At 53.3% G+C, this 27,533-nt stretch overlaps 1 protein-coding gene across 1 annotated transcript in view; it reads left to right on the top strand.

Moving 5' to 3' along the window:
* The window catches only part of dzip1l (DAZ interacting zinc finger protein 1-like), a 217,452-nt gene that overhangs the window by 23,908 nt on the left and 166,011 nt on the right, over positions 1-27,533 (top strand). Inside the window, exon 5 of the mRNA XM_060834975.1 lies at positions 3,628-3,789. Coding sequence (XP_060690958.1) covers positions 3,628-3,789 — 162 coding nt within the window. The remainder of the gene's footprint in view (positions 1-3,627; positions 3,790-27,533) is intronic.

Here is a 27,533-nt window from a genome sequence, read left to right as displayed (position 1 = left end):
GATGTGCTGAGCTCTTCCATCATTGAGGATGGTGATATTTGTGGAGCCCCCTCCTCCAGTGAGTTGTTTAATTATCCACCACACTTAATGACTGGATATGGCAGAACCCCAGAGCCTAGATCTGATCCATCTCCACAGTGTCGAGGGCAATGACTCTTACCGATGCTGTCACGGACAGATGCATCTGGAGCCAGCAGACCGGTCAAGGAAGTTTTTCCCTCCTGTTGGTTCCCTCACGTCCTGCTGCAGAACCTGCCCAGCAGCTATGTCCTTCAAGACCTGACCAGCTCGATCGGTGTTGCTGCTGCAGAGCCACTCTTGCTGGTGGATAGTGAAGACCCCCACCCAGAGTATATTCTGTGCCATTGTCACCCTCACTGCTTCCTCCTAGTGTTAATCAACATGGAGGATTCATCAGCCAAGGGAGGGCAGCATATGGTAATCAGCAGGTGGTTTCCTTGCCCATGTTTAACCCTGAAGCCGTGAGACTTCATTGGATCTGGAGTCAATGTTGAGGATCTCCAGAGTAACGCCCTCCTGACTGTACCCCACCGTGTCTCCACATCTGCTGGGTCTGTCCTGCTGGTGAGACAGGACATAGCCCGATGTGGTGATTGTATGTCGAGGACATTATAAGGTATGATTCCATGAAAATAACTATGTTGCTTGATTAGTCTGTGAGACGGGTCTCTGAAATTTGGCGCTAGCCTCCAGTTGTCAGTGAGGAGGACTTTGCAGGGTCAACAAAGCTGTTTCTATTCTGGTCATTTTGGGTGCTTAGATCGATTTCAGGTGGTCCATTCAGTTTCATTCCTTTGGGATGACTTTGTAATGATTTTATACAACTCAGTGGCTTGCTGGGCCATTCAGAATTATAGTCAGGAGTCAAGCACATTAATGTGGGTCTGGGATCACAAATAGGCCAGACTGGATAGGAAGAGCAGATTTTCTTCCTTAAAAGACGCCCAGAGATGGTATCCAGCGTCTTGATGGTACCATGCTCCATAGGGTGGAAATCAAAGAGGAAAGCTAAGACCAAACCAATCATGGAGAGATGTGGATGCGGTTGTGTTTGAGAAGCATCTGAATGGGAAGGGTTTTGGGAGGGAACTCAAGTACTTACTGCCTGCAAGGCTGAAGGCATGGCCAGCAGGAATGGAGGGAGGGAAATCAGGGAAGACTCACAAATCAGGTTAAGGAAGCATGGCAATCCCATAAAGGTGGAGGACTGGAAAGGATTACAGAGGTAGGGTGTAGAGAGGCCATGGGGAATTGGCAATCGAGGTATTATGAATAAGTACATACCATTCAGTACAGAGGTGATGGAGTGTTTGACGGTTGGGGCAACATGGTTGCTCAGTGGTTAGCACTGCTATCTCACGGCACCAGGCACCACGGTTCCATCCCACCCTTGGGTAACTGTCTCTGTGTAACTTGTGCACTCTCCCTGTGCATCTGTGGGTTTCCTCAGAGTACTCTTCCAGTTGTGGTTCCCTCCTGCAGTGCAAAGATGCGCAGGTCTGCTGGATTGGCCATGGGAAATGGGCGGTTATGGGGATAGGGTAGGTGGGATGGGTCTGGATGGGATGTCCTTCAGAAGGTCAGTATGAACTCAATGGGCCGAATGACCTGCTTCCACACTGTAGGCATTCTATGGTTAGATTTTCAAGTGTTAGACTGGGAGGAGCTCTTGATTTGTGTAACGTTGGTGACAATCCTGAATATGGTGTATCTGGTGATGGTGTTGACTGAGGTGGCATTGTTGGTGCAGGGCAGACTTAAAGGGCAGGGGTTTTCCTTGAGGTCCTGGAAGGCAACAAGGTTGCTGCTGGCAGCTGTGGCTGGGTATGTGCCTGCCTGTACAGTTCAGTACTTGGGTTGCCTATTGAAGCCAGTGATGGAGGTGAGAAGTGGCAATTTGAAACTTGAGTTGATAAAGTCTTGAGCTCTTAGATTTGTCCATGCCAGCTACGCGGGCATGCTTTGAGGCTAGGGCACAGATGAATGGGTGTACCAAGTAAGTAGAGAAGGACTCTCATCATTTGGAGGGGGGGAGTGTAGCATCTCTGGGTGGTTAGTACTAGAAGCGTTTGAAGTCATGACCAGTTTTCTTGTGGCGGGGGTTGGGGGGGGAGTGGAATAAGGATGCAGTGGTGTGTGTGTCATAGGTGAATACAATCCCCTTTGACCTTCTGTTTCGAGTTTTCTGGTTTGGTGCCTCACAGTGCCCTAGGACCTGGGTTCGATTCCAGCCTTGGGCCACTGTCTGTGCAGAGTTTGCACATTCTCCCCTGTGTCTGCGTGGGTTTCCTCCGGGTGCTCCAGTATCCTCCCACAAAACGTGCAGGTTAGGTGAATTGGTCATGCTGAATTGCCCATAATGTTCATGGACATGTAGATTAGATGTGTTAGCCATGGGGAATGTAGAGTCATGGGGATAGGGTATGGGGACGGGTTTGGGTCAGGGTGGGACGCTGTTTGGTGAGTTGGTGCGGATCTTTGGGCCAAATGGCCTGTTTCCACAGAGTATGGATTCTGTGATAAAGCTGGAAACATCGAAACAGTTCCAGATTTTGTTTTCTCATAGTTCATAAAGATATTCACAATATTTTCCTAACACCGTCAGCCCTGCAATGAAGAACTTAGCATTGAATAAAACCAATGGAGATTTATCTGTTCAAGCCCTTTGTACTTACAGCCATATTCATAGAGTCATACAGCATGGAAACAGACTCTTCGGTACAACTCATTTGCGCTGACCAGACATCTCAATCTGAACTAATCCCATTTGCCAGCACTTGGCCATTGTCCCTGTAAACCCTTCCTATTCATAGAGGACTGCAACAGTTCAAGAATGCAGCTCAATAAATGCCAGTAAAGCCTACATCCCACACATGAATAAATAAACAAAAATCCTACCTATGTCCCTCATGATTTTATAAACCAGTAAAAGGTCACCCCTTCAGCCTCTGATGCTCCATTAGAATTAGTCTTTATTATCACCTGCACTCAAGTGAGTGCAGTGAAAAGTTTGTAATGTCATCTCTTGGCACCATCTTAGAGTCAGGGTACCTAGGTACGGGATAGTTGAGTATGGGAGCAAAGTCCCAAGCTCTGCAAGCTGTCCTCATAACTGAAACCCCCCAGCTCTGTCAACATCCTTGTAAATCCTTTCTGCACCCTCAAGTCTTAATGACATTTTTCCCATGTCAAGGAGACCAGAATTGAACGCAGTATTCCAAACATGGCCTCACCAATGTCCCGTACAACCACAACAAGACCTCCCAACTCATGTACTCAGTGCACAGATCAATTAAGGTAAGTATATCAAACACAGCCTTCACTATCCTGTCTACCTGCAACTCCACTTTCCAGGAACTATCAATCTGCTCTTCAAGGTCTCTTTGTTTGGCAGCATTCCTCGGGGCCATACCATGAACTGTATCAGTCATGCCCTGGTGTGCCTTGCCAAAATGCAACACCTCATTTTAAATAGATTAAACTCCACCTGCCACTCCTCAGCCCATTGACCCATCTGTTGTACTCTGAGATGACCTTCTGCACTCTCCACGACACCAACTGCAAACTTACTGACCGTACCTCCGATATTCACACCATCTCAACTAGGAATTGGAAGATTCTCGGAGAAGGGAGGAAGATGTAAAAAAGGAATTTGAGAACTGGAAGGAGGAAGAAAGGAAAAAGTTTTTCCAGGAAATGGAGCGCCTAAGACAGGAGCTCCTGGCGGAATTTCAGGATATTGCGGAGAAGAATCAGTCTATTGAAGCGGTGAGTGAAATATTTTCAGTTGATTCACGTTGAAGTAGTGACTATGTTTCCTGTGGTGTCAGTGATATACCATTGCCTGGGTCACCAAAGATCATTTGGTTTGACTGACCCTTGCTAATAACCTGTTTCTGATCTTCATGAACAACCTCTCAGTCTACCTTATCTCACCTGGTTAGTAAGGTTTCCCCATGTCGTTCAGTGTCTGTGTGTTTCCCGTGTTGGTCAGTGTCTGTGTTCCCCGTGTTGGTCAGTGTCGGCGTGTTTCCCGTGTCCGTCAGTATCTGCGTGTTCCCCGTGTCCGTCAGTGTCTGTGTGTTCCCCGTGTCGATCAGTGTCTGTGTTTTCCCCGTGTCGATCAGTGTATGTGTGTTCCCCGTGTCAGTCAGTGTCTGTGTTTTCCCCGTGTCGATCAGTGTCTGAATGTTCCCCGTGTTGGTCAGTGTCTGCGTGTTCTAGATGTCGACCAGTGTCTGTGTGTTCCCGTGTCGGTCAGTGTCTGTGTGTTCCCCGTGTTGGTCAGTGTCTGTATGTTTCCCATGTCGATCCGTGTCTGTGTGTTCCCATGTCGATCAGTGTCTGTGTTCCTCATGTCGGTCAGTGTCTGTGTGTTCCCCGTGTCGATCTGTTTCTGCGTGTTCCCGTGTCTGTCAGTGTCTGCGTGTTCCCGTGTCTGTCAGTGTCTGCGTGTTCCCGTGTCTGTCAGTGTCTGCGTGTTCCCCGTGTCCGTCAGTGTCTGCATGTTCCCCGTATCGGTCAGTGTCTGCGTGTTCCCCATGTCAGTCAGTATCTGCGTGTTCCCCATGTCGGTCAGTGTCTGCGTGTTTTCCATGTCGGTACAGTCTGCGTGTTCTCCATGTTGGTCAGTGTCTGCGTGTTCCCCGTGTCAGTCAGTGTCTGCGTGTTCCCTGTGACCGTCAGTGTCTGCGTGTTCCCCGTGACCGTCAGTGTCTGCGTGTTCCCCGTGTCCGTCAGTGTCTGTGTGTTCCTCATGTCGACCAGTGTCTGTGTCTTCCCCATGTGAATCAGTGTCTGTGTGTTCCCTGTGTCAGTCAGTGTCTGTGTGTTCCCCGTGTCGATCAGTGTATGTGTGTTCCCCGTGTCGATCAGTGTATGTGTGTTCCCCGTGTCGGTCAGTGTCTGCGTGTTCCCCATGTCGGTCAGTGTCTGCGTGTTCTCCATGTCGGTCAGTGTCTGCGTGTTCCCATATCGGTCAGTGTCTTTGTGTTCTGCATGTCGGTCAGTGTCTGTGTGTTCTCTATGTCGGTCAGTGTCTGCGTGTTCTGTGTTGGTCAGTGTCTGCGTGTTCTCCACTTCGGTCAGTGTCTGAATGTTCCGCACATCAGTCAGTGTCTGCGTGTTCCCCATGTCGGTACAGTCTGCGTGTTCTCCATGTCGGTACAGTCTGCGTGTTCTCCATGTTGATCAGTGTCTGCGTGTTCCCTGTGTCCTGTGTCTGTGTGTTCCTCATGTCGAGCAGTGTCTGTGTGTTCCCCGTGTCGGTCAGTGTCTGCGTGTTCCCCATGTCAATCTGTGTCTGTGTGTTCCACGTGTCCGTCAGTGTCTGTGTGTTCCACGTGTCGGTCAGTGTCTGTGTTCCTCATGTCAATCAGTGTCTGCGTATTCCCCGTGTCAGTCAGTGTCTGTGTTCCACATGTCAATCAGTGTCTGTATGTACCCCATGTCGGACAGTGTCTGTATGTTCCAGTGTCGGTCAGTGTCTGCGTGTTCTGTGTCAGACAGTGTCTGCATGTTCCCTGTGTCAGTTAATGTCTGTGTGTTTCCCGTGTCGGTCAGTGTCTGTGTGTTCCCTGTGTCGGTTAATGTCTGTGTGTTTCCCGTGTCGGTCAGTGTCCGTGTGTTCTGCATGTCGGTCAGTGTGTGTGTGTGGTCTGCATGTCCGTCAGCGTCTGCGTGTTCCCCATGTTGGTCAGTGTCTGCGTGTTCCCCGTGTCCGTCAGCGTCTGCGTGTTCTCTGTGTCCGTCAGTGTCTGTGTGTTCCTCATGTCGACCAGTGTCTGTGTCTTCCCCATGTGAATCAGTGTCTGTGTGTTCCCTGTGTCAGTCAGTGTCTGTGTGTTCCCCGTGTCGATCAGTGTATGTGTGTTCCCCGTGTCGGTCAGTGTCTGCGTGTTCCTCATGTCGGTCAGTGTCTGCGTGTTCCCCATGTCGGTCAGTGTCTGCGTGTTCTCCATGTCGGTCAGTGTCTGCGTGTTCCCTATCGGTCAGTGTCTTTGTGTTCTGCATGTCGGTTAGTGTCTGTGTGTTCCCCGTGTCGGTCAGTGTCTGTGTGTTCCCTGTGTCGATCAGTGTCTGTGTTCCTCATGTCAGTCAGTGTCTGTGTGTTCCCCGTGTCGATCAGTTTCTGCGTGTTCCCGTGCCTGTCAGTATCTGCGTGTTTCCCGTGTCTGTCAGTATCTGCGTGTTCCCCGTGTCGGTCAGTGTCTGTGTGTTCCCTGTGTCGATCAGTGCCTGTGTGTTCCCCATGTCGGTCAGTGTCTGCGTGTTCCCCGTGTCCGTCAGTGTCTCCGTGTTCCCCGTGTCGGTCAGTATCTGTGTGTTCCCCATGTGGATCAGTGCCTGTGTGTTCCCCATGTCAGTCAGTGTCTGTGTGTTCTCCGTGTCGGTCAGTGTCTGCGTGTTCTCCGTGTCGGTCAGTTTCTGCGTGTTCTCCGTGTCGATCAGTTTCTGCGTGTTCCCATGTAGGTCAATGTCTGTGTGTTTCCCGTGTCGGTCAGTGCCTGTGTGTTCCCTGTGTCAGTTAATGTCTGTGTGTTTCCCGTGTCGGTCAGTGTCCGTGTGTTCTGCATGTCGGTCAGTGTGTGTGTGTGTGGTCTGCATGTCCGTCAGCGTCTGCGTGTTCCCCATGTCGGTCAGTGCCTGCGTGTTCCCCGTGTCCGTCAGTGTCTGCGTGTACCCCGTGTCCGTCAGCGTCTGCGTGTTCCCTGTGTCCGTCCGTGTCTGTGTGTTCCTCATGTCGACCAGTGTCTGTGTCTTCCCCATGTGAATCAGTGTCTGTGTGTTCCCTGTGTCAGTCAGTGTCTGTGTGTTCCCCGTGTCGATCAGTGTATGTGTGTTCCCCGTGTCGGTCAGTGTCTGCGTGTTCCTCATGTCGGTCAGTGTCTGCGTGTTCCCCATGTCGGTCAGTGTCTGCGTGTTCCCCATGTCGGTCAGTGTCTGCGTGTTCCCCATGTCGGTCAGTGTCTGTGTGTTCCCTGTGTCGATCAGTGTCTGTGTTCCTCATGTCAGTCCGTGTCTGTGTGTTCCCCGTGTCGATCAATTTCTGCATGTTCCCGTGCCTGTCAGTATCCGCGTGTTTCCCGTGTCTGTCAGTATCTGCGCGTTCCCCGTGTTGGTCAGTGTCTGTATGTTCCCCGTTTCGGTCAGTGTCTGTGTGTTCCCCATGTCGGTCATGTCTGTGTTCCCTGTGTCGATCAGTGCCTGTGTGTTCCCCATGTAGGTCAGTGTCTGCGTGTTCCCCGTGTCGGTCAGTGTCTGCGTGTTCCCCGTGTCAATCTGTGTCTGTGTGTTCCACGTGTCCGTCAGTGTCTGTGTGTTCCTCACGTCAATCAGTGTCTGTGTGTTCCCCGTGTCAGTCAGTGTCTGTGTTCCACATGTCAATCAGTGTCTGTGTGTACCCCATGTCGGACAGTGTCTGTATGTTCCAGTGTCGGTCAGTGTCTGCGTGTTCTGTGTCAGTCAGTGTCTGCGTGTTCCCTGAGTCGGTTAATGTCTGTGTGCTCCCCGTGTCGGTCAGTGTCCGTGTGTTCTGCAAGTCGGTCAGTGTGTGTGTGTGTGGTCTGCATGTCCGTCAGCATCTGCGTGTTCCCCATGTTGGTCAGTGTCTGTATGTTTCCCATGTCAATCGGTGTCTGTGTGTTCCCCATGTGGATCAGTGCCTGTGTGTTCCCCATGTCGGTCAGTGTCTGTGTGTTCTCCGTGTCGGTCAGTTTCTGCGTGTTCTCCGTGTCGATCAGTTTCTGCGTGTTCCCATGTAGGTCAATGTCTGTGTGTTTCCCGTGTCGGTCAGTGTCTGTGTGTTCCCTGTGTCGGTTAATGTCTGTGTGTTTCCCGTGTCGGTCAGTGTCCGTGTGTTCTGCATGTCGGTCAGTGTGTGTGTGTGTGTGGTCTGCATGTCTGTCAGCGTCTGCGTGTTCCCCATGTTGGTCAGTGTCTGCGTGTTCCCCGTGTCCGTCAGTGTCTGCGTGTTCCCTGTGTCCGTCAGTGTCTGTGTGTTTCTCATGTCGACCAGTGTCTGTGTCTTCCCCATGTGAATCAGTGTCTGTGTGTTCCCTGTGTCAGTCAGTGTCTGTGTGTTCCCCGTGTCGATCAGTGTATGTGTGTTCCCCGTGTTGATCAGTGCCTGTGTGTTCCCCGTGTCGGTCAGTGTCTGCGTGTTCCTCATGTCGGTCAGTGTCTGCGTGTTCCCCATGTCGGTCAGTGTCTGTGTGTTCTCCATATCGGTCAGTGTCTGCGTGTTCCCCATATCGGTCAGTGTCTTTGTGTTCTGCATGTCGGTCAGTGTCTGTGTGTTCCCCGTGTCGGTCAGTGTCTGCGTGTTCCTCATGTTGGTCAGTGTCTGTGTGTTCCCCGTGTCGGTCAGTGTCTGTGTGTTCCCCGTGTCGGTCAGTGTCTGTGTGTTCCCCATGTCGGTCATGTCTGTGTTCCCTGTGTCGATCAGTGCCTGTGTGTTCCCCATGTAGGTCAGTATCTGCGTGTTCCCCGTGTCCGTCAGTGTCTCCGTGTTCCCCATGTCGGTCATGTCTGTGTTCCCTGTGTCGATCAGTGCCTGTGTGTTCCCCATGTAGGTCAGTATCTGCGTGTTCCCCGTGTCCGTCAGTGTCTCCGTGTTCCCCATGTCGGTCATGTCTGTGTTCCCTGTGTCGATCAGTGCCTGTGTGTTCCCCATGTAGGTCAGTATCTGCGTGTTCCCCGTGTCGGTCAGTGTCTCCGTGTTCCCCATGTCGGTCAGTGTCTGCGTGTTCCCCGTGTCGGTCAGTGTCTGCGTGTTCCCCGTGTCAATCTGTGTCTGTGTGTTCCACGTGTCCGTCAGTGTCTGTGTGTTCCTCATGTCAATCAGTGTCTGTGTGTTCCCCGTGTCAGTCAGTGTCTGTGTTCCACATGTCAATCAGTGTCTGTGTGTACCCCATGTCGGACAGGTCTGTATGTTCCAGTGTCGGTCAGTGTCTGCGTGTTCTGTGTCAGTCAGTGTCTGTGTGTTCCCTGAGTCGGTTAATGTCTGTGTGTTTCCCGTGTCGGTCAGTGTCCATGTGTTCTGCATGTCGGTCAGTGTGTGTGTGTGTGGTCTGCATGTCCGTCAGCATCTGCGTGTTCCCCATGTTGGTCAGTGTCTGTATGTTTCCCATGTCAATCGGTGTCTGTGTGTTCCCCATGTGGATCAGTGCCTGTGTGTTCCCCATGTCGGTCAGTGTCTGTGTGTTCCCCGTGTCGGTCAGTGTCTGCGTGTTCTCCAGGTCGACCAGTGTGTATCTGTTCCCGTGTCGGTCAGTGTCTGTGTGTTCCCTGTGTCGATCAGTGTCTGTGTTCCTCATGTCAGTCAGTGTCTGTGTGTTCCCCGTGTCGATCAGTTTCTGCATGTTCCCGTGCCTGTCAGTATCTGCGTGTTTCCCGTGTCTGTCAGTATCTGCGCGTTCCCCGTGTCGGTCAGTGTCTGTATGTTCCCCGTTTCGGTCAGTGTCTGTGTGTTCCCCATGTCGGTCATGTCTGTGTTCCCTGTGTCGATCAGTGCCTGTGTGTTCCCCATGTAGGTCAGTGTCTGCGTGTTCCCCGTGTCGGTCAGTGTCTGCGTGTTCCCCGTGTCAATCTGTGTCTGTGTGTTCCACGTGTCGGTCAGTGTCTGTGTTCCACATGTCAATCAGTGTCTGTGTGTACCCCATGTTGGACAGTGTCTGTATGTTCCAGTGTCGGTCAGTGTCTGCGTGTTCTGTGTCAGTCAGTGTCTGCGTGTTCCCTGAGTCGGTTAATGTCTGTGTGTTCCCCGTGTCGGTCAGTGTCCGTGTGTTCTGCAAGTCGGTCAGTGTGTGTGTGTGTGGTCTGCATGTCCGTCAGCATCTGCGTGTTCCCCATGTTGGTCAGTGTCTGTATGTTTCCCATGTCAATCGGTGTCTGTGTGTTCCCCATGTGGATCAGTGCCTGTGTGTTCCCCATGTCGGTCAGTGTCTGTGTGTTCTCCGTGTCGGTCAGTGTCTGCGTGTTCTCCGTGTCGATCAGTTTCTGCGTGTTCCCATGTAGGTCAGTGTCTGTGTGTTTCCCGTGTCGGTCAGTGTCTGTGTGTTCCCTGTGTCGGTTAATGTCTGTGTGTTTCCCGTGTCGGTCAGTGTCCGTGTGTTCTGCATGTTGGTCTGTGTGTGTGTGTGTGTGTGGTCTGCATGTCTGTCAGCGTCTGCGTGTTCCCCATGTTGGTCAGTGTCTGCGTGTTCCCCGTGTCTGTCAGTGTCTGCGTGTTCCCCGTGTCTGTCAGTGTCTGCGTGTTCCCCGTGTCCGTCAGCGTCTGCGTGTTCCCTGTGTCCGTCAGTGTCTGTGTGTTTCTCATGTCGACCAGTGTCTGTGTCTTCCCCCAGTGAATCAGTGTCTGTGTGTTCCCTGTGTCAGTCAGTGTCTGTGTGTTCCCCGTGTCGATCAGTGTATGTGTGTTCCCCGTGTCGATCAGTGTATGTGTGTTCCCCGTGTCGGTCAGTGTCTGCGTGTTCCTCATGTCGGTCAGTGTCTGCGTGTTCCCCATATCGGTCAGTGTCTTTGTGTTCTGCATGTCGGTCAGTGTCTGTGTGTTCCCCGTGTCGGTCAGTGTCTGTGTGTTCCCCGTGTCGACCAGTGTCTGTGTGTTCCCGTGTCGGTCAGTGTCTGTGTGTTCCCTGTGTCGATCAGTGTCTGTGTTCCTCATGTCAGTCAGTGTCTGTGTGTTCCCCGTGTCGATCAGTTTCTGCATGTTCCCGTGCCTGTCAGTTTCTGCGTGTTTCCCTTGTCTGTCAGTATCTGCGCGTTCCCCGTGTCGGTCAGTGTCTGTATGTTCCCCGTTTCGGTCAGTGTCTGTGTGTTCCCCATGTCAGTCATGTCTGTGTTCCCTGTGTCGATCAGTGCCTGTGTGTTCCCCATGTAGGTCAGTATCTGCGTGTTCCCCGTGTCCGTCAGTGTCTCCGTGTTCCCCGTGTCGGTCAGTATCTGTGTGTTCCCCATGTCGGTCAGTGTCTGCGTGTTCCCCGTGTCGGTCAGTGTCTGCGTGTTCCCCGTGTCGGTCAGTGTCTGCGTGTTCCCCGTGTCAATCTGTGTCTGTGTGTTCCATGTGTCCGTCAGTGTCTGTGTGTTCCTCATGTCAATCAGTGTCTGTGTGTTCCCCGTGTCAGTCAGTGTCTGTGTTCCACATGTCAATCAGTGTCTGTGTGTACCCCATGTCGGACAGGTCTGTATGTTCCAGTGTCGGTCAGTGTCTGCGTGTTCTGTGTCAGTCAGTGTCTGTGTGTTCCCTGAGTCGGTTAATGTCTGTGTGTTTCCCGTGTCGGTCAGTGTCCATGTGTTCTGCAAGTCGGTCAGTGTGTGTGTGTGTGGTCTGCATGTCCGTCAGCATCTGCGTGTTCCCCATGTTGGTCAGTGTCTGTATGTTTCCCATGTCAATCGGTGTCTGTGTGTTCCCCATGTGGATCAGTGCCTGTGTGTTCCCCATGTCGGTCAGTGTCTGTGTGTTCCCCGTGTCGGTCAGTGTCTGCGTGTTCTCCAGGTCGACCAGTGTGTATCTGTTCCCGTGTCGGTCAGTGTCTGTGTTCCTCATGTCAGTCAGTGTCTGTGTGTTCCCCGTGTCGATCAGTTTCTGCATGTTCCCGTGCCTGTCAGTATCTGCGTGTTTCCCGTGTCTGTCAGTATCTGCGCGTTCCCCGTGTCGGTCAGTGTCTGTATGTTCCCCGTTTCGGTCAGTGTCTGTGTGTTCCCCATGTCGGTCATGTCTGTGTTCCCTGTGTCGATCAGTGCCTGTGTGTTCCCCATGTAGGTCAGTGTCTGCGTGTTCCCCGTGTCGGTCAGTGTCTGCGTGTTCCCCGTGTCAATCTGTGTCTGTGTGTTCCACGTGTCGGTCAGTGTCTGTGTTCCACATGTCAATCAGTGTCTGTGTGTACCCCATGTTGGACAGTGTCTGTATGTTCCAGTGTCGGTCAGTGTCTGCGTGTTCTGTGTCAGTCAGTGTCTGCGTGTTCCCTGAGTCGGTTAATGTCTGTGTGTTCCCCGTGTCGGTCAGTGTCCGTGTGTTCTGCAAGTCGGTCAGTGTGTGTGTGTGTGGTCTGCATGTCCGTCAGCATCTGCGTGTTCCCCATGTTGGTCAGTGTCTGTATGTTTCCCATGTCAATCGGTGTCTGTGTGTTCCCCATGTGGATCAGTGCCTGTGTGTTCCCCATGTCGGTCAGTGTCTGTGTGTTCTCCGTGTCGGTCAGTGTCTGCGTGTTCTCCGTGTCGATCAGTTTCTGCGTGTTCCCATGTAGGTCAGTGTCTGTGTGTTTCCCGTGTCGGTCAGTGTCTGTGTGTTCCCTGTGTCGGTTAATGTCTGTGTGTTTCCCGTGTCGGTCAGTGTCCGTGTGTTCTGCATGTTGGTCTGTGTGTGTGTGTGTGTGTGGTCTGCATGTCTGTCAGCGTCTGCGTGTTCCCCATGTTGGTCAGTGTCTGCGTGTTCCCCGTGTCTGTCAGTGTCTGCGTGTTCCCCGTGTCCGTCAGCGTCTGCGTGTTCCCTGTGTCCGTCAGTGTCTGTGTGTTTCTCATGTCGACCAGTGTCTGTGTGTTCCCTGTGTCAGTCAGTGTCTGTGTGTTCCCTGTGTCAGTCAGTGTCTGTGTGTTCCCCGTGTCGATCAGTGTATGTGTGTTCCCCGTGTCGATCAGTGTATGTGTGTTCCCCGTGTCGGTCAGTGTCTGCGTGTTCCTCATGTCGGTCAGTGTCTGCGTGTTCCCCATATCGGTCAGTGTCTGTGTGTTCCCCGTGTCGGTCAGTGTCTGTGTGTTCCCCGTGTCGACCAGTGTCTGTGTGTTCCCGTGTCGGTCAGTGTCTGTGTGTTCCCTGTGTCGATCAGTGTCTGTGTTCCTCATGTCAGTCAGTGTCTGTGTGTTCCCCGTGTCGATCAGTTTCTGCATGTTCCCGTGCCTGTCAGTTTCTGCGTGTTTCCCTTGTCTGTCAGTATCTGCGCGTTCCCCGTGTCGGTCAGTGTCTGTATGTTCCCCGTTTCGGTCAGTGTCTGTGTGTTCCCCATGTCAGTCATGTCTGTGTTCCCTGTGTCGATCAGTGCCTGTGTGTTCCCCATGTAGGTCAGTATCTGCGTGTTCCCCGTGTCTGTCAGCGTCTGCGTGTTCCCCGTGTCGGTCAGTGTCTGCGTGTTCCCCGTGTCCGTCAGCGTTTGCGTGTTCTCTGTGTCCGTCAGTGTCTGTGTGTTCCTCATGTCGACCAGTGTCTGTGTCTTCCCCATGTGAATCAGTGTCTGTGTGTTCCCTGTGTCAGTCAGTGTCTGTGTGTTCCCCGTGTCGATCAGTGTATGTGTGTTCCCCGTGTCGATCAGTGTATGTGTGTTCCCCGTGTCGGTCAGTATCTGCGCGTTCCCCGTGTCGGTCAGTGTCTGTATGTTCCCCGTTTCGGTCAGTGTCTGTGTGTTCCCCATGTCGGTCATGTCTGTGTTCCCTGTGTCGATCAGTGCCTGTGTGTTCCCCATGTAGGTCAGTATCTGCGTGTTCCCCGTGTCCGTCAGTGTCTCCGTGTTCCCCATGTCGGTCATGTCTGTGTTCCCTGTGTCGATCAGTGCCTGTGTGTTCCCCATGTAGGTCAGTATCTGCGTGTTCCCCGTGTCCGTCAGTGTCTCCGTGTTCCCCATGTCGGTCAGTGTCTGTGTGTTCCTCATGTCAATCAGGGTCTGTGTGTTCCCCGTGTCAGTCAGTGTCTGTGTTCCACATGTCAATCAGTGTCTGTGTGTACCCCATGTCGGACAGGTCTGTATGTTCCAGTGTCGGTCAGTGTCTGCGTGTTCTGTGTCAGTCAGTGTCTGCGTGTTCCCTGAGTCGGTTAATGTCTGTGTGTTTCCCGTGTCGGTCAGTGTCCATGTGTTCTGCAAGTCGGTCAGTGTGTGTGTGTGTGGTCTGCATGTCCGTCAGCATCTGCGTGTTCCCCATGTTGGTCAGTGTCTGTATGTTTCCCATGTCAATCGGTGTCTGTGTGTTCCCCATGTGGATCAGTGCCTGTGTGTTCCCCATGTCGGTCAGTGTCTGTGTGTTCCCCGTGTCGGTCAGTGTCTGCGTGTTCTCCAGGTCGACCAGTGTGTATCTGTTCCCGTGTCGGTCAGTGTCTGTGTGTTCCCTGTGTCGATCAGTGTCTGTGTTCCTCATGTCAGTCAGTGTCTGTGTGTTCCCCGTGTCGATCAGTTTCTGCATGTTCCCGTGCCTGTCAGTATCTGCGTGTTTCCCGTGTCTGTCAGTATCTGCGCGTTCCCCGTGTCGGTCAGTGTCTGTATGTTCCCCGTTTCGGTCAGTGTCTGTGTGTTCCCCATGTCGGTCAGTGTCTGCGTGTTCCCCGTGTCGATCAGTGTATGTGTGTTCCCCGTGTCGATCAGTGTCTGCGTGTTCCTCATGTCGGTCAGTGTCTGCGTGTTCCCCATATCGGTCAGTGTCTTTGTGTTCTGCATGTCGGTCAGTGTCTGTGTGTTCCCCGTGTCGGTCAGTGTCTGTGTGTTCCCCGTGTCGACCAGTGTCTGTGTGTTCCCGTGTCGGTCAGTGTCTGTGTGTTCCCTGTGTCGATCAGTGTCTGTGTTCCTCATGTCAGTCAGTGTCTGTGTGTTCCCCGTGTCGATCAGTTTCTGCATGTTCCCGTGCCTGTCAGTTTCTGCGTGTTTCCCTTGTCTGTCAGTATCTGCGCGTTCCCCGTGTCGGTCAGTGTCTGTATGTTCCCCGTTTCGGTCAGTGTCTGTGTGTTCCCCATGTCAGTCATGTCTGTGTTCCCTGTGTCGATCAGTGCCTGTGTGTTCCCCATGTAGGTCAGTATCTGCGTGTTCTCCGTGTCCGTCAGTGTCTCCGTGTTCCCCGTGTCGGTCAGTATCTGTGTGTTCCCCATGTCGGTCAGTGTCTGCGTGTTCCCCGTGTCCGTCAGCGTTTGCGTGTTCTCTGTGTCCGTCAGTGTCTGTGTGTTCCTCATGTCGACCAGTGTCTGTGTCTTCCCCATGTGAATCAGTGTCTGTGTGTTCCCTGTGTCAGTCAGTGTCTGTGTGTTCCCCGTGTCGATCAGTGTATGTGTGTTCCCCGTGTCGATCAGTGTATGTGTGTTCCCCGTGTCGGTCAGTGTCTGCGTGTTCTCCAGGTCGACCAGTGTGTATCTGTTCCCGTGTCGGTCAGTGTCTGTGTGTTCCCTGTGTCGATCAGTGTCTGTGTTCCTCATGTCAGTCAGTGTCTGTGTGTTCCCCGTGTCGATCAGTTTCTGCATGTTCCCGTGCCTGTCAGTATCTGCGTGTTTCCCGTGTCTGTCAGTATCTGCGCGTTCCCCGTGTCGGTCAGTGTCTGTATGTTCCCCGTTTCGGTCAGTGTCTGTGTGTTCCCCATGTCGGTCAGTGTCTGCGGGTTCCCCGTGTCGATCAGTGTATGTGTGTTCCCCGTGTCGATCAGTGTATGTGTGTTCCCCGTGTCGGTCAGTGTCTGCGTGTTCCTCATGTCGGTCAGTGTCTGCGTGTTCCCCATATCGGTCAGTGTCTGTGTGTTCCCCGTGTCGGTCAGTGTCTGTGTGTTCCCCGTGTCGACCAGTGTCTGTGTGTTCCCGTGTCGGTCAGTGTCTGTGTGTTCCCTGTGTCGATCAGTGTCTGTGTTCCTCATGTCAGTCAGTGTCTGTGTGTTCCCCGTGTCGATCAGTTTCTGCATGTTCCCGTGCCTGTCAGTTTCTGCGTGTTTCCCTTGTCTGTCAGTATCTGCGCGTTCCCCGTGTCGGTCAGTGTCTGTATGTTCCCCGTTTCGGTCAGTGTCTGTGTGTTCCCCATGTCAGTCATGTCTGTGTTCCCTGTGTCGATCAGTGCCTGTGTGTTCCCCATGTAGGTCAGTATCTGCGTGTTCTCCGTGTCCGTCAGTGTCTCCGTGTTCCCCGTGTCGGTCAGTATCTGTGTGTTCCCCATGTCGGTCAGTGTCTGCGTGTTCCCCGTGTCGGTCAGTGTCTGCGTGTTCCCCGTGTCCGTCAGCGTTTGCGTGTTCTCTGTGTCCGTCAGTGTCTGTGTGTTCCTCATGTCGACCAGTGTCTGTGTCTTCCCCATGTGAATCAGTGTCTGTGTGTTCCCTGTGTCAGTCAGTGTCTGTGTGTTCCCCGTGTCGATCAGTGTATGTGTGTTCCCCGTGTCGATCAGTGTATGTGTGTTCCCCGTGTCGGTCAGTATCTGCGCGTTCCCCGTGTCGGTCAGTGTCTGTATGTTCCCCGTTTCGGTCAGTGTCTGTGTGTTCCCCATGTCGGTCATGTCTGTGTTCCCTGTGTCGATCAGTGCCTGTGTGTTCCCCATGTAGGTCAGTATCTGCGTGTTCCCCGTGTCCGTCAGTGTCTCCGTGTTCCCCATGTCGGTCATGTCTGTGTTCCCTGTGTCGATCAGTGCCTGTGTGTTCCCCATGTAGGTCAGTATCTGCGTGTTCCCCGTGTCCGTCAGTGTCTCCGTGTTCCCCATGTCGGTCAGTGTCTGTGTGTTCCTCATGTCAATCAGGGTCTGTGTGTTCCCCGTGTCAGTCAGTGTCTGTGTTCCACATGTCAATCAGTGTCTGTGTGTACCCCATGTCGGACAGGTCTGTATGTTCCAGTGTCGGTCAGTGTCTGCGTGTTCTGTGTCAGTCAGTGTCTGCGTGTTCCCTGAGTCGGTTAATGTCTGTGTGTTTCCCGTGTCGGTCAGTGTCCGTGTGTTCTGCAAGTCGGTCAGTGTGTGTGTGTGTGGTCTGCATGTCCGTCAGCATCTGCGTGTTCCCCATGTTGGTCAGTGTCTGTATGTTTCCCATGTCAATCGGTGTCTGTGTGTTCCCCATGTGGATCAGTGCCTGTGTGTTCCCCATGTCGGTCAGTGTCTGTGTGTTCCCCGTGTCGGTCAGTGTCTGCGTGTTCTCCAGGTCGACCAGTGTGTATCTGTTCCCGTGTCGGTCAGTGTCTGTGTGTTCCCTGTGTCGATCAGTGTCTGTGTTCCTCATGTCAGTCAGTGTCTGTGTGTTCCCCGTGTCGATCAGTTTCTGCATGTTCCCGTGCCTGTCAGTATCTGCGTGTTTCCCGTGTCTGTCAGTATCTGCGCGTTCCCCGTGTCGGTCAGTGTCTGTATGTTCCCCGTTTCGGTCAGTGTCTGTGTGTTCCCCATGTCGGTCATGTCTGTGTTCCCTGTGTCGATCAGTGCCTGTGTGTTCCCCATGTAGGTCAGTGTCTGCGTGTTCCCCGTGTCGGTCAGTGTCTGCGTGTTCCCCGTGTCAATCTGTGTCTGTGTGTTCCACGTGTCCGTCAGTGTCTGTGTTCCACATGTCAATCAGTGTCTGTGTGTACCCCATGTTGGACAGTGTCTGTATGTTCCAGTGTCGGTCAGTGTCTGCGTGTTCTGTGTCAGTCAGTGTCTGCGTGTTCCCTGAGTCGGTTAATGTCTGTGTGTTTCCCGTGTCGGTCAGTGTCCGTGTGTTCTGCAAGTCGGTCAGTGTGTGTGTGTGTGGTCTGCATGTCCGTCAGCATCTGCGTGTTCCCCATGTTGGTCAGTGTCTGTATGTTTCCCATGTCAATCGGTGTCTGTGTGTTCCCCATGTGGATCAGTGCCTGTGTGTTCCCCATGTCGGTCAGTGTCTGTGTGTTCTCCGTGTCGGTCAGTGTCTGCGTGTTTCCCGTGTCGGTCAGTGTCTGTGTGTTCCCTGTGTCGGTTAATGTCTGTGTGTTTCCCGTGTCGGTCAGTGTCCGTGTGTTCTGCATGTCGGTCTGTGTGTGTGTGTGTGTGTGGTCTGCATGTCTGTCAGCGTCTGCGTGTTCCCCATGTTGGTCAGTGTCTGCGTGTTCCCCGTGTCTGTCAGTGTCTGCGTGTTCCCCGTGTCCGTCAGCGTCTGCGTGTTCCCTGTGTCCGTCAGTGTCTGTGTGTTTCTCATGTCGACCAGTGTCTGTGTCTTCCCCAAGTGAATCAGTGTCTGTGTGTTCCCTGTGTCAGTCAGTGTCTGTGTGTTCCCCGTGTCGATCAGTGTATGTGTGTTCCCCGTGTCGATCAGTGCCTGTGTGTTCCCCGTGTCGGTCAGTGTCTGCGTGTTCCTCATGTCGGTCAGTGTCTGCGTGTTCCCCATGTCGGTCAGTGTCTGCGTGATCTCCATATCGGTCAGTGTCTGCGTGTTCCCCATGTCGGTCAGTGTCTGCGTGTTCTCCATGTCGGTCAGTGTCTGTGTGTTCCCCGTGTCGGTCAGTGTCTGCGTGTTCTCCAGGTCGACCAGTGTCTGTGTGTTCCCGTGTCGGTCAGTGTCTGTGTGTTCCCTGTGTCCATCAGTGTCTGTGTTCCTCATGTCAGTCAGTGTCTGTGTGTTCCCCGTGTCGATCAGTTTCTGCATGTTCCCGTGCCTGTCAGTATCTGCGTGTTTCCCGTGTCTGTCAGTATCTGCGTGGTCCCCGTGTCGGTCAGTGTCTCTGTGTTCTCCGTGTCGGTGAGTGTCTGCGTGTTCCCCGTGTCCCTCAGTGTCTGCGTGTTCCCCGTGTCCGTCAGCGTCTGCGTGTTCCCTGTGTCCGTCAGTGTCTGTGTGTTCCTCATGTCGACCAGTGTCTGTGTCTTCCCCATGGGAATCAGTGTCTGTGTGTTCCCCGTGTCGGTCAGTGTCTGCGTGTTCTCCAGGTCGATCAGTGCATGCGTGTTCCTCATGTCGGTCAGTGTCTGCGTGTTCCCCATGTTGTGCAGTGTCTGTGTGTTCCCCGTTTCGGTCAGTGTCTGTGTGTTCCCCATGTCGGTCATGTCTGTGTTCCCTGTGTCGATCAGTGCCTGTGTGTTCCCCATGTAGGTCAGTATCTGCGTGTTCCCCGTGTCCGTCAGTGTCTGTGTGTTCCCCGTGTCGGTCAGTATCTGTGTGTTCCCCATGTCGGTCAGTGTCTGCGTTTTCTCCATGTCGGTACAGTCTGCGTGTTCTCCATGTTGGTCAGTGTCTGCGTGTTCCCCGTGTCAATCTGTGTCTGTGTGTTCCACGTGTCCGTCAGTGTCTGTGTGTTCCTCATGTCAATCAGTGTCTGTGTGTTCCCCGTGTCAGTCAGTGTCTGTGTTCCACATGTCAATCAGTGTCTGTGTGTACCCCATGTCGGACAGTGTCTGTATGTTCCAGTGTCGGTCAGTGTCTCCGTGTTCTGTGTCAGTCAGTGTCTGCGTGTTCCCTGAGTCGGTTAATGTCTGTGTGTTTCCCGTGTCGGTCAGTGTCCGTGTGTTCTGCAAGTCGGTCAGTGTGTGTGTGTGTGTGGTCTGCATGTCCGTCAGCATCTGCGTGTTCCCCCTGTTGGTCAGTGTCTGTATGTTTCCCATGTCAATCGGTGTCTGTGTGTTCCCCATGTGGATCAGTGCCTGTGTGTTCCCCATGTCGGTCAGTGTCTGTGTGTTCTCCGTGTCGGTCATTGTCTGCGTGTTCCCCGTGTCCGTCAGTGTCTGCGTGTTCCCCGTGTCCGTCAGCGTCTGCGTGTTCCCTGTGTCCGTCAGTGTCTGTGTGTTCCTCATGTCGACCAGTGTCTGTGTCTTCCCCATGGGAATCAGTGTCTGTGTGTTCTCCGTGTCGGTCAGTGTCTGCGTGTTCTCCGTGTCGGTCAGTTTCTGCGTGTTCTCCGTGTCGATCAGTTTCTGCGTGTTCCCATGTAGGTCAATGTCTGTGTGTTTCCCATGTCGGAGAGTGTCTGTATGTTTCCCGTGTCGGTCAGTGTCTGTGCGTTCCCTGTGTCGGTCAGTGTCTGTGTGTGTCCTGTGTCGGTCAGTGTCTGTGTGTGTCCCGTGTCAGTCAGTGTCTGTGTGTTCTCCGTGTCGGTCAGTGTCTGCGTGTTCTGTGTTGGTCAGTGTCTGCGTGTTCTCCACTTGGGTCAGTGTCTGAATGTTCCGCACATCAGTCAGTGTCTGTGTGTTCCCCATGTCGGTACAGTCTGCGTGTTCTCCATGTCGGTACAGTCTGTGTGTTCTCCATGTTGGTCAGTGTCTGCGTGTTCCCTGTGCCCTGTGTCTGTGAGTTCCTCATGTCGAGCAGTGTCTGTGTGTTCCCCGTGTCGGTCAGTGTCTGCGTTTTCCCAGTGTCAATCTGTGTCTGTGTGTTCCACGTGTCCGTCAGTGTCTGTGTGTTCCACGTGTCGGTCAGTGTCTGTGTTCCTCATGTCAATCAGTGTCTGCGTATTCCCCGTGTCAGTCAGTGTCTGTGTTCCACATGTCAATCAGTGTCTGTGTGTACCCCATGTCAGACAGTGTCTGTATGTTCCAGTGTCGGTCAGTGTCTGCGTGTTCTGTGTCAGACAGTGTCTGCATGTTTCCTGTGTCAGTTAATGTCTGTGTGTTTCCCGTGTCGGTCAGTGTCCGTGTGTTCTGCATGTCGGTCAGTGTGTGTGTGTGTGGTCTGCATGTCCGTCAGCGTCTGCGTGTTCCCCAAGTTGGTCAGTGTCTGCGTGTTCCCCATGTTGGTCAGTGTCTGCGTGTTCCCCGTGTCCGTCAGTGTCTGCGTGTTCCCTGTGTCCGTCAGTGTCTGTGTGTTCCTCATGTCGACCAGTGTCTGTGTCTTCCCCATGTGAATCAGTGTCTGTGTGTTCCCTGTGTCAGTCAGTGTCTGTGTGTTCCCCGTGTCGATCAGTGTCTGTGTGTTCCCCGTGTCGATCAGTGTATGTGTGTTCCCCGTGTCGGTCAGTGTCTGCGTGTTCCCCATGTCGGTCAGTATCTGCGTGTTCTCCATGTCGGTCAGTGTCTGTGTGTTCCCCATATCGGTCAGTGTCTTTGTGTTCTGCATGTCGGTCAGTGTCTGTGTGTTCCCCGTGTCGGTCAGTGTCTGCGTCTTCTCCAGGTCGACCAGTGTCTGTGTGTTCCCGTGTCGGTCAGTGTCTGTGTGTTCCCAGTGTCGATCAGTGTCTGTGTTCCTCATGTCAGTCAGTGTCTGTGTGTTCCCCGTGTCGATCAGTTTCTGCATGTTCCCGTGCCTGTCAGGATCTGCGTGTTTCCCGTGTCTGTCAGTATCTGCGTGTTCCCCGTGTCGGTCAGTGTCTGTGTGTTCCCCGTTTCGGTCAGTGTCTGTGTGTTCCCCATGTCGGTCATGTCTGTGTTCCCTGTGTCGATCAGTGCCTGTGTGTTCCCCATGTCGGTCAGTGTCTGCGTGTTCTCCATGTCGGTCAGTGTCTGTGTGTTCCCCATGTCGGTCATGTCTGTGTTCCCTGTGTCGATCAGTGCCTGTGTGTTCCCTGTGTCGATCAGTGCCTGTGTGTTCCCCGTGTCGATCAGTATCTGTGTGTTCCCCATGTGGATCAGTGTCTGTGTGTTCTCCGTGTCGGTCAGTGTCTGCGTGTTCTCCGTGTCGGTCAGTTTCTGCGTGTTCTCCGTGTCGATCAGTTTCTGCGTGTTCCCATGTAGGTCAATGTCTGTGTGTTTCCCATGTCGGAGAGTGTCTGTATGTTTCCCGTGTCGGTCAGTGTCTGTGCGTTCCCTGTGTCGGTCAGTGTCTGTGTGTGTCCTGTGTCGGTCAGTGTCTGTGTGTGTCCCGTGTCGGTCAGTGTCTGTGTGTTCTCCGTGTCGGTCAGTGTCTGCGTGTTCTGTGTTGGTCAGTGTCTGCGTGTTCTCCACTTGGGTCAGTGTCTGAATGTTCCGCACATCAGTCAGTGTCTGTGTGTTCCCCATGTCGGTACAGTCTGCGTGTTCTCCATGTCGGTACAGTCTGCGTGTTCTCCATGTTGGTCCGTGTCTGCGTGTTCCCTGTGCCCTGTGTCTGTGTGTTCCTCATGTCGAGCAGTGTCTGTGTGTTCCCCGTGTCGGTCAGTGTCTGCGTGTTCCCCGTGTCAATCTGTGTCTGTGTGTTCCACGTGTCCGTCAGTGTCTGTGTGTTCCACGTGTCGGTCAGTGTCTGTGTTCCTCATGTCAATCAGTGTCTGCGTATTCCCCGTGTCAGTCAGTGTCTGTGTTCCACATGTCAATCAGTGTCTGTGTGTACCCCATGTCGGACAGTGTCTGTATGTTCCAGTGTCGGTCAGTGTCTGCGTGTTCTGTGTCAGACAGTGTCTGCATGTTCCCTGTGTCAGTTAATGTCTGTGTGTTTCCCGTGTCGGTCAGTGTCTGTGTGTTCCCTGTGTCGGTTAATGTCTGTGTGTTTCCCGTGTCGGTCAGTGTCCGTGTGTTCTGCATGTCGGTCAGTGTGTGTGTGTGGTCTGCATGTCCGTCAGCGTCTGCGTGTTCCCCATGTTGGTCAGTGTCTGCGTGTTCCCCATGTTGGTCAGTGTCTGCGTGTTCCCCGTGTCCGTCAGTGTCTGCGTGTTCCCCGTGTCCGTCAGCGTCTGCGTGTTCCCTGTGTCCGTCAGTGTCTGTGTGTTCCTCATGTCGACCAGTGTCTTTGTCTTCCCCATGTGAATCAGTGTCTGTGTGTTCCCTGTGTCAGTCAGTGTCTGTGTGTTCCCCGTGTCGATCAGTGTATGTGTGTTCCCCGTGTCGATCAGTGTATGTGTGTTCCCTGTGTCGGTCAGTGTCTGCATGTTTCTCATGTCGGTCAGTGTCTGCGTGTTCCCCATGTCGGTCAGTGTCTGCGTGTTCCCCATGTCGGTCAGTGTCTGCGTGTTCTCCATGTCGGTCAGTGTCTGCGTGTTCCCATATCAGTCAGTGTCTTTGTGTTCTGCATGTCGGTCAGTGTCTGTGTGTTCCCCATGTCGGTCAGTGTCTGCGTGTTCCCCGTGTCGGTCAGTGTCTGTGTGTTCCCCGTGTCGGTCAGTGTCTGCGTGTTCTCCAGGTCGACCAGTGTCTGTGTGTTCCCGTGACGGTCAGTGTCTGTGTGTTCCCTGTGTCGATCAGTGTCTGTGTTCCTCATGTCAGTCAGTGTCTGTGTGTTCCCCGTGTCGATCAGTTTCTGCATGTTCCCGTGCCTGTCAGGATCTGCGTGTTTCCCGTGTCTGTCAGTATCTGCGTGTTCCCCGTGTCGGTCAGTGTCTGTGTGTTCCCCGTTTCGGTCAGTGTCTGTGTGTTCCCCATGTCGGTCATGTCTGTGTTCCCTGTGTCGATCAGTGCCTGTGTGTTCCCCATGTCGGTCAGTGTCTGCGTGTTCTCCATGTCGGTCAGTGTCTGTGTGTTCCCCATGTCGGTCATGTCTGTGTTCCCTGTGTCGATCAGTGCCTGTGTGTTCCCCGTGTCGATCAGTATCTGTGTGTTCCCCATGTCGGTCAGTGTCTGCGTTTTCTCCATGTCGGTACAGTCTGCGTGTTCTCCATGTTGGCCAGTGTCTGCGTGTTCCCCGTGTCGGTCAGTGTCTGCGTGTTCCCCGTGTCAATCTGTGTCTGTGTGTTCCCCATGTCGGTCAGTGTCTGTGTGTTCTTCATGTCAATCAGTGTGTGTGTGTTCCCCGTGTCAGTCAGTGTCTGTGTTCCACATGTCAATCAGTGTCTGTGTGTACCCCATGTCGGACAGTGTCTGTATGTTCCAGTGTCGGTCAGTGTCTGCGTGTTCTGTGTCAGTCAGTGTCTGCGTGTTCCCTGAGTCGGTTAATGTCTGTGTGTTTCCCGTGTCGGTCAGTGTCCGTGTGTTCTGCAAGTAGGTCTTTGTGTGTGTGTGGTCTGCATGTCCGTCAGCATCTGCGTGTTCCCCATGTTGGTCAGTGTCTGTATGTTTCCCATGTCAATCGGTGTCTGTGTGTTCCCCATGTGGATCTGTGTCTGTGTGTTCTCCGTGTCGGTCAGTTTCTGCGTGTTCTCCGTGTCGATCAGTTTCTGCGTGTTCCCATGTAGGTCAATGTATGTGTGTTTCCCATGTCGGAGAGTGTCTGTATGTTTCCCGTGTCGGTCAGTGTCTGTGTGTTCCCTGTGTCGGTCAGTGTCTGTGTGTTCCCTGTGTCGGTCAGTGTCTGTGTGTGTCCTGTGTCGGTCAGTGTCTGTGTGTGTCCTGTGTCGGTCAGTGTCTGTGTGTTCGCCGTGTCGGTCAGTGTCTGCGTGTTCTGTGTTGGTCAGTGTCTGCGTGTTCTCCACTTGGGTCAGTGTCTGAATGTTCCGCACATCAGTCAGTGTCTGTGTGTTCCCCGTGTCGATCAGTGTATATGTGTTCCCCGTGTCGATCAGCGTCTGCGTGTTCCCCATGTTGGTCAGTGTCTGCGTGTTCCCCGTGTCCGTCAGCGTCTGTGTGTTCCCTGTGTCCGTCAGCGTCTGCGTGTTCCCTGTGTCCGTCAGTGTCTGTGTGTTCCTCATGTCGACCAGTGTCTGTGTCTTCCCCATGTGAATCAGTGTCTGTGTGTTCCCTGTGTCAGTCAGTGTCTGTGTGTTCCCCGTGTCGATCAGTGTATGTGTGTTCCCCGTGTCGATCAGTGTATGTGTGTTCCCTGTGTCAATCTGTGTCTGTGTGTTCCACGTGTCGGTCAGTGTCTGTGTTCCTTATGTCAATCAGTGTCTGCGTATTCCCCGTGTCAGTCAGTGTCTGTGTTCCACATGTCAATCAGTGTCTGTGTGTTCGCCGTGTCAGTCAGTGTCTGTGTTCCACATGTCAATCAGTGTCTGTGTGTACCCCATGTCGGACAGTGTCTGTATGTTCCAGTGTCGGTCAGTGTCTGCGTGTTCTGTGTCAGACAGTGTCTGCATGTTCCCTGTGTCAGTTAATGTCTGTGTGTTTCCCGTGTCGGTCAGTGTCTGTGTGTTCCCTGTGTCGGTTAATGTCTGTGTGTTTCCCGTGTCGGTCAGTGTCCGTGTGTTCTGCATGTCGGTCAGTGTGTGTGTGTGTGGACTGCATGTCTGTCAGCGTCTGCGTGTTCCCCATGTTGGTCAGTGTCTGCGTGTTCCCCGTGTCCGTCAGTATCTGCGTGTTCCCCGTGTCCGTCAGTGTCTGTGTGTTCCCCGTGTCGGTCAGTATCTGTGTGTTCCCCATGTCGGTCAGTGCCTGCGTTTTCTCCATGTCGGTACAGTCTGCGTGTTCTCCATGTTGGTCAGTGTCTGCGTGTTCCCCGTGTCAATCTGTGTCTGTGTGTTCCACGTGTCCGTCAGTGTCTGTGTGTTCCTCATGTCAATCAGTGTCTGTGTGTTCCCCGTGTCAGTCAGTGTCTGTGTTCCACATGTCAATCAGTGTCTGTGTGTACCCCATGTCGGACAGTGTCTGTATGTTCCAGTGTCGGTCAGTGTCTGCGTGTTCTGTGTCAGTCAGTGTCTGCGTGTTCCCTGAGTCGGTTAATGTCTGTGTGTTTCCCGTGTCGATCAGTGTCCGTGTGTTCTGCAAGTCGGTCAGTGTGTGTGTGTGTGGTCTGCATGTCCATCAGCATCTGCGTGTTCCCCATATTGGTCAGTGTCTGTATGTTTCCCATGTCAATCGGTGTCTGTGTGTTCCCCATGTGGATCAGTGCCTGTGTGTTCCCCATGTCGGTCAGTGTCTGTGTGTTCTCCGTGTCGGTCAGTGTCTGCGTGTTCTCCGTGTCGATCAGTTTCTGCGTGTTCTCCGTGTCGATCAGTTTCTGCGTGTTCCCATGTAGGTCAATGTCTGTGTGTTTCCCATGTCGGAGAGTGTCTGTATGTTTCCCGTGTCGGTCAGTGTCTGTGCGTTCCCTGTGTCGGTCAGTGTCTGTGTGTGTCCTGTGTCGGTCAGTGTCTGTGTGTGTCCCGTGTCGGTCAGTGTCTGTGTGTTCTCCGTGTCGGTCAGTGTCTGCGTGTTCTGTGTTGGTCAGTGTCTGCGTGTTCTCCACTTGGGTCAGTGTCTGAATGTTCCGCACATCAGTCAGTGTCTGTGTGTTCCCCATGTCGGTACAGTCTGCGTGTTCTCCGTGTCGGTCAGTGTCTGCGTGTTCCCTGTGCCCTGTGTCTGTGTGTTCCTCATGTCGAGCAGTGTCTGTGTGTTTCCCGTGTCGGTCAGTGTCTGCGTGTTCCCCGTGTCAATCTGTGTCTGTGTTCCACGTGTCCGTCAGTGTCTGTGTTCCTCATGTCAATCAGTGTCTGTGTGTTCCCCGTGTCAGTCAGTGTCTGTGTTCCACATGTCAATCAGTGTCTGTGTGTACCCCATGTCGGACAGTGTCTGTATGTTCCAGTGTCGGTCAGTGTCTGCGTGTTCTGTGTCAGACAGTGTCTGCATGTTCCCTGTGTCAGTTAATGTCTGTGTGTTTCCCGTGTCGGTCAGTGTCTGTGTGTTCCCTGTGTCGGTTAATGTCTGTGTGTTTCCCGTTTCGGTCAGTGTCCGTGTGTTCTGCATGTCGGTCAGTGTGTGTGTGTGTGGTCTGCATGTCCGTCAGCGTCTGCGTGTTCCCCATGTTGGTCAGTGTCTGCGTGTTCCCCGTGTCCGTCAGCGTCTGCGTGTTCCCTGTATCCGTCAGTGTCTGTGTGTTCCTCATGTCGACCAGTGTCTGTGTCTTCCCCATGTGAATCAGTGTCTGTGTGTTCCCTGTGTCAGTCAGTGTCTGTGTGTTCCCCGTGTCGATCAGTGTATGTGTGTTCCCCGTGTCGATCAGTGTATGTGTGTTCCCCGTGTCGGTCAGTGTCTGCATGTTCCTCATGTCGGTCAGTGTCTGCGTGTTCCCCATGTCGGTCAGTGTCTGCGTGTTCCCCATGTCGGTCAGTGTCTGCGTGTTCTCCATGTCGGTCAGTGTCTGCGTGTTCCCCATGTCGGTCAGTGTCTGTGTGTTCCCCGTGTCGGTCAGTGTCTGCGTGTTCTCCAGGTCGACCAGTGTCTGTGTGTTCCCGTGTCGGTCAGTGTCTGTGTGTTCCCTGTGTCGATCAGTGTCTGTGTTCCTCATGTCAGTCAGTGTCTGTGTGTTCCCCGTGTCGATCAGTTTCTGCATGTTCCCGTGCCTGTCAGTATCTGCGTGTTTCCCGTGTCTGTCAGTATCTGCGTGTTCCCCGTGTCGGTCAGTGTCTGTGTGTTCCCCGTTTCGGTCAGTGTCTGTGTGTTCCCCATGTCGGTCATGTCTGTGTTCCCTGTGTCGATCAGTGTCTGTGTGTTCCCCATGTAGGTCAGTATCTGCGTGTTCCCCGTGTCCGTCAGTGTCTGTGTGTTTCCCGTGTCGGTCAGTATCTGTGTGTTCCCCATGTCGGTCAGTGTCTGCGTTTTCTCCATGTCGGTACAGTCTGCGTGTTCTCCATGTTGGTCAGTGTCTGCGTGTTCCCCGTGTCGGTCAGTGTCTGCGTGTTCCCCGTGTCAATCTGTGTCTGTGTGTTCCACATGCCCGTCAGTGTCTGTGTGTTCCTCATGTCAATCAGTGTCTGTGTGTTCCCCGTGTCAGTCAGTGTCTGTGTTCCACATGTCAATCAGTGTCTGTGTGTACCCCATGTCGGACAGTGTCTGTATGTTCCAGTGTCGGTCAGTGTCTGCGTGTTCTGTGTCAGTCAGTGTCTGCGTGTTCCCTGAGTCGGTTAATGTCTGTGTGTTTCCCGTGTCGGTCAGTGTCCGTGTGTTCTGCAAGTCGGTCAGTGTGTGTGTGTGTGGTCTGCATGTCCGTCAGCATCTGCGTGTTCCCCATGTTGGTCAGTGTCTGTATGTTTCCCATGTCAATCGGTGTCTGTGTGTTCCCCATGTGGATCAGTGTCTGCGTGTTCTCCGTGTCGGTCAGTTTCTGCGTATTCTCCGTGTCGATCAGTGTCTGTGTGTTCCCCGTGTCGGTCAGTGCCTGTGTGTTCCTCGTGT

The sequence above is a fragment of the Hemiscyllium ocellatum genome, chromosome 13 (genome assembly GCF_020745735.1).
Source record: "Hemiscyllium ocellatum isolate sHemOce1 chromosome 13, sHemOce1.pat.X.cur, whole genome shotgun sequence".
NCBI classification, from domain to species: domain Eukaryota; kingdom Metazoa; phylum Chordata; class Chondrichthyes; order Orectolobiformes; family Hemiscylliidae; genus Hemiscyllium; species Hemiscyllium ocellatum.
The sequence above is the reverse complement of the archived record's forward strand: the minus strand, read 5'-3'. Positions and strand labels throughout refer to the sequence as shown.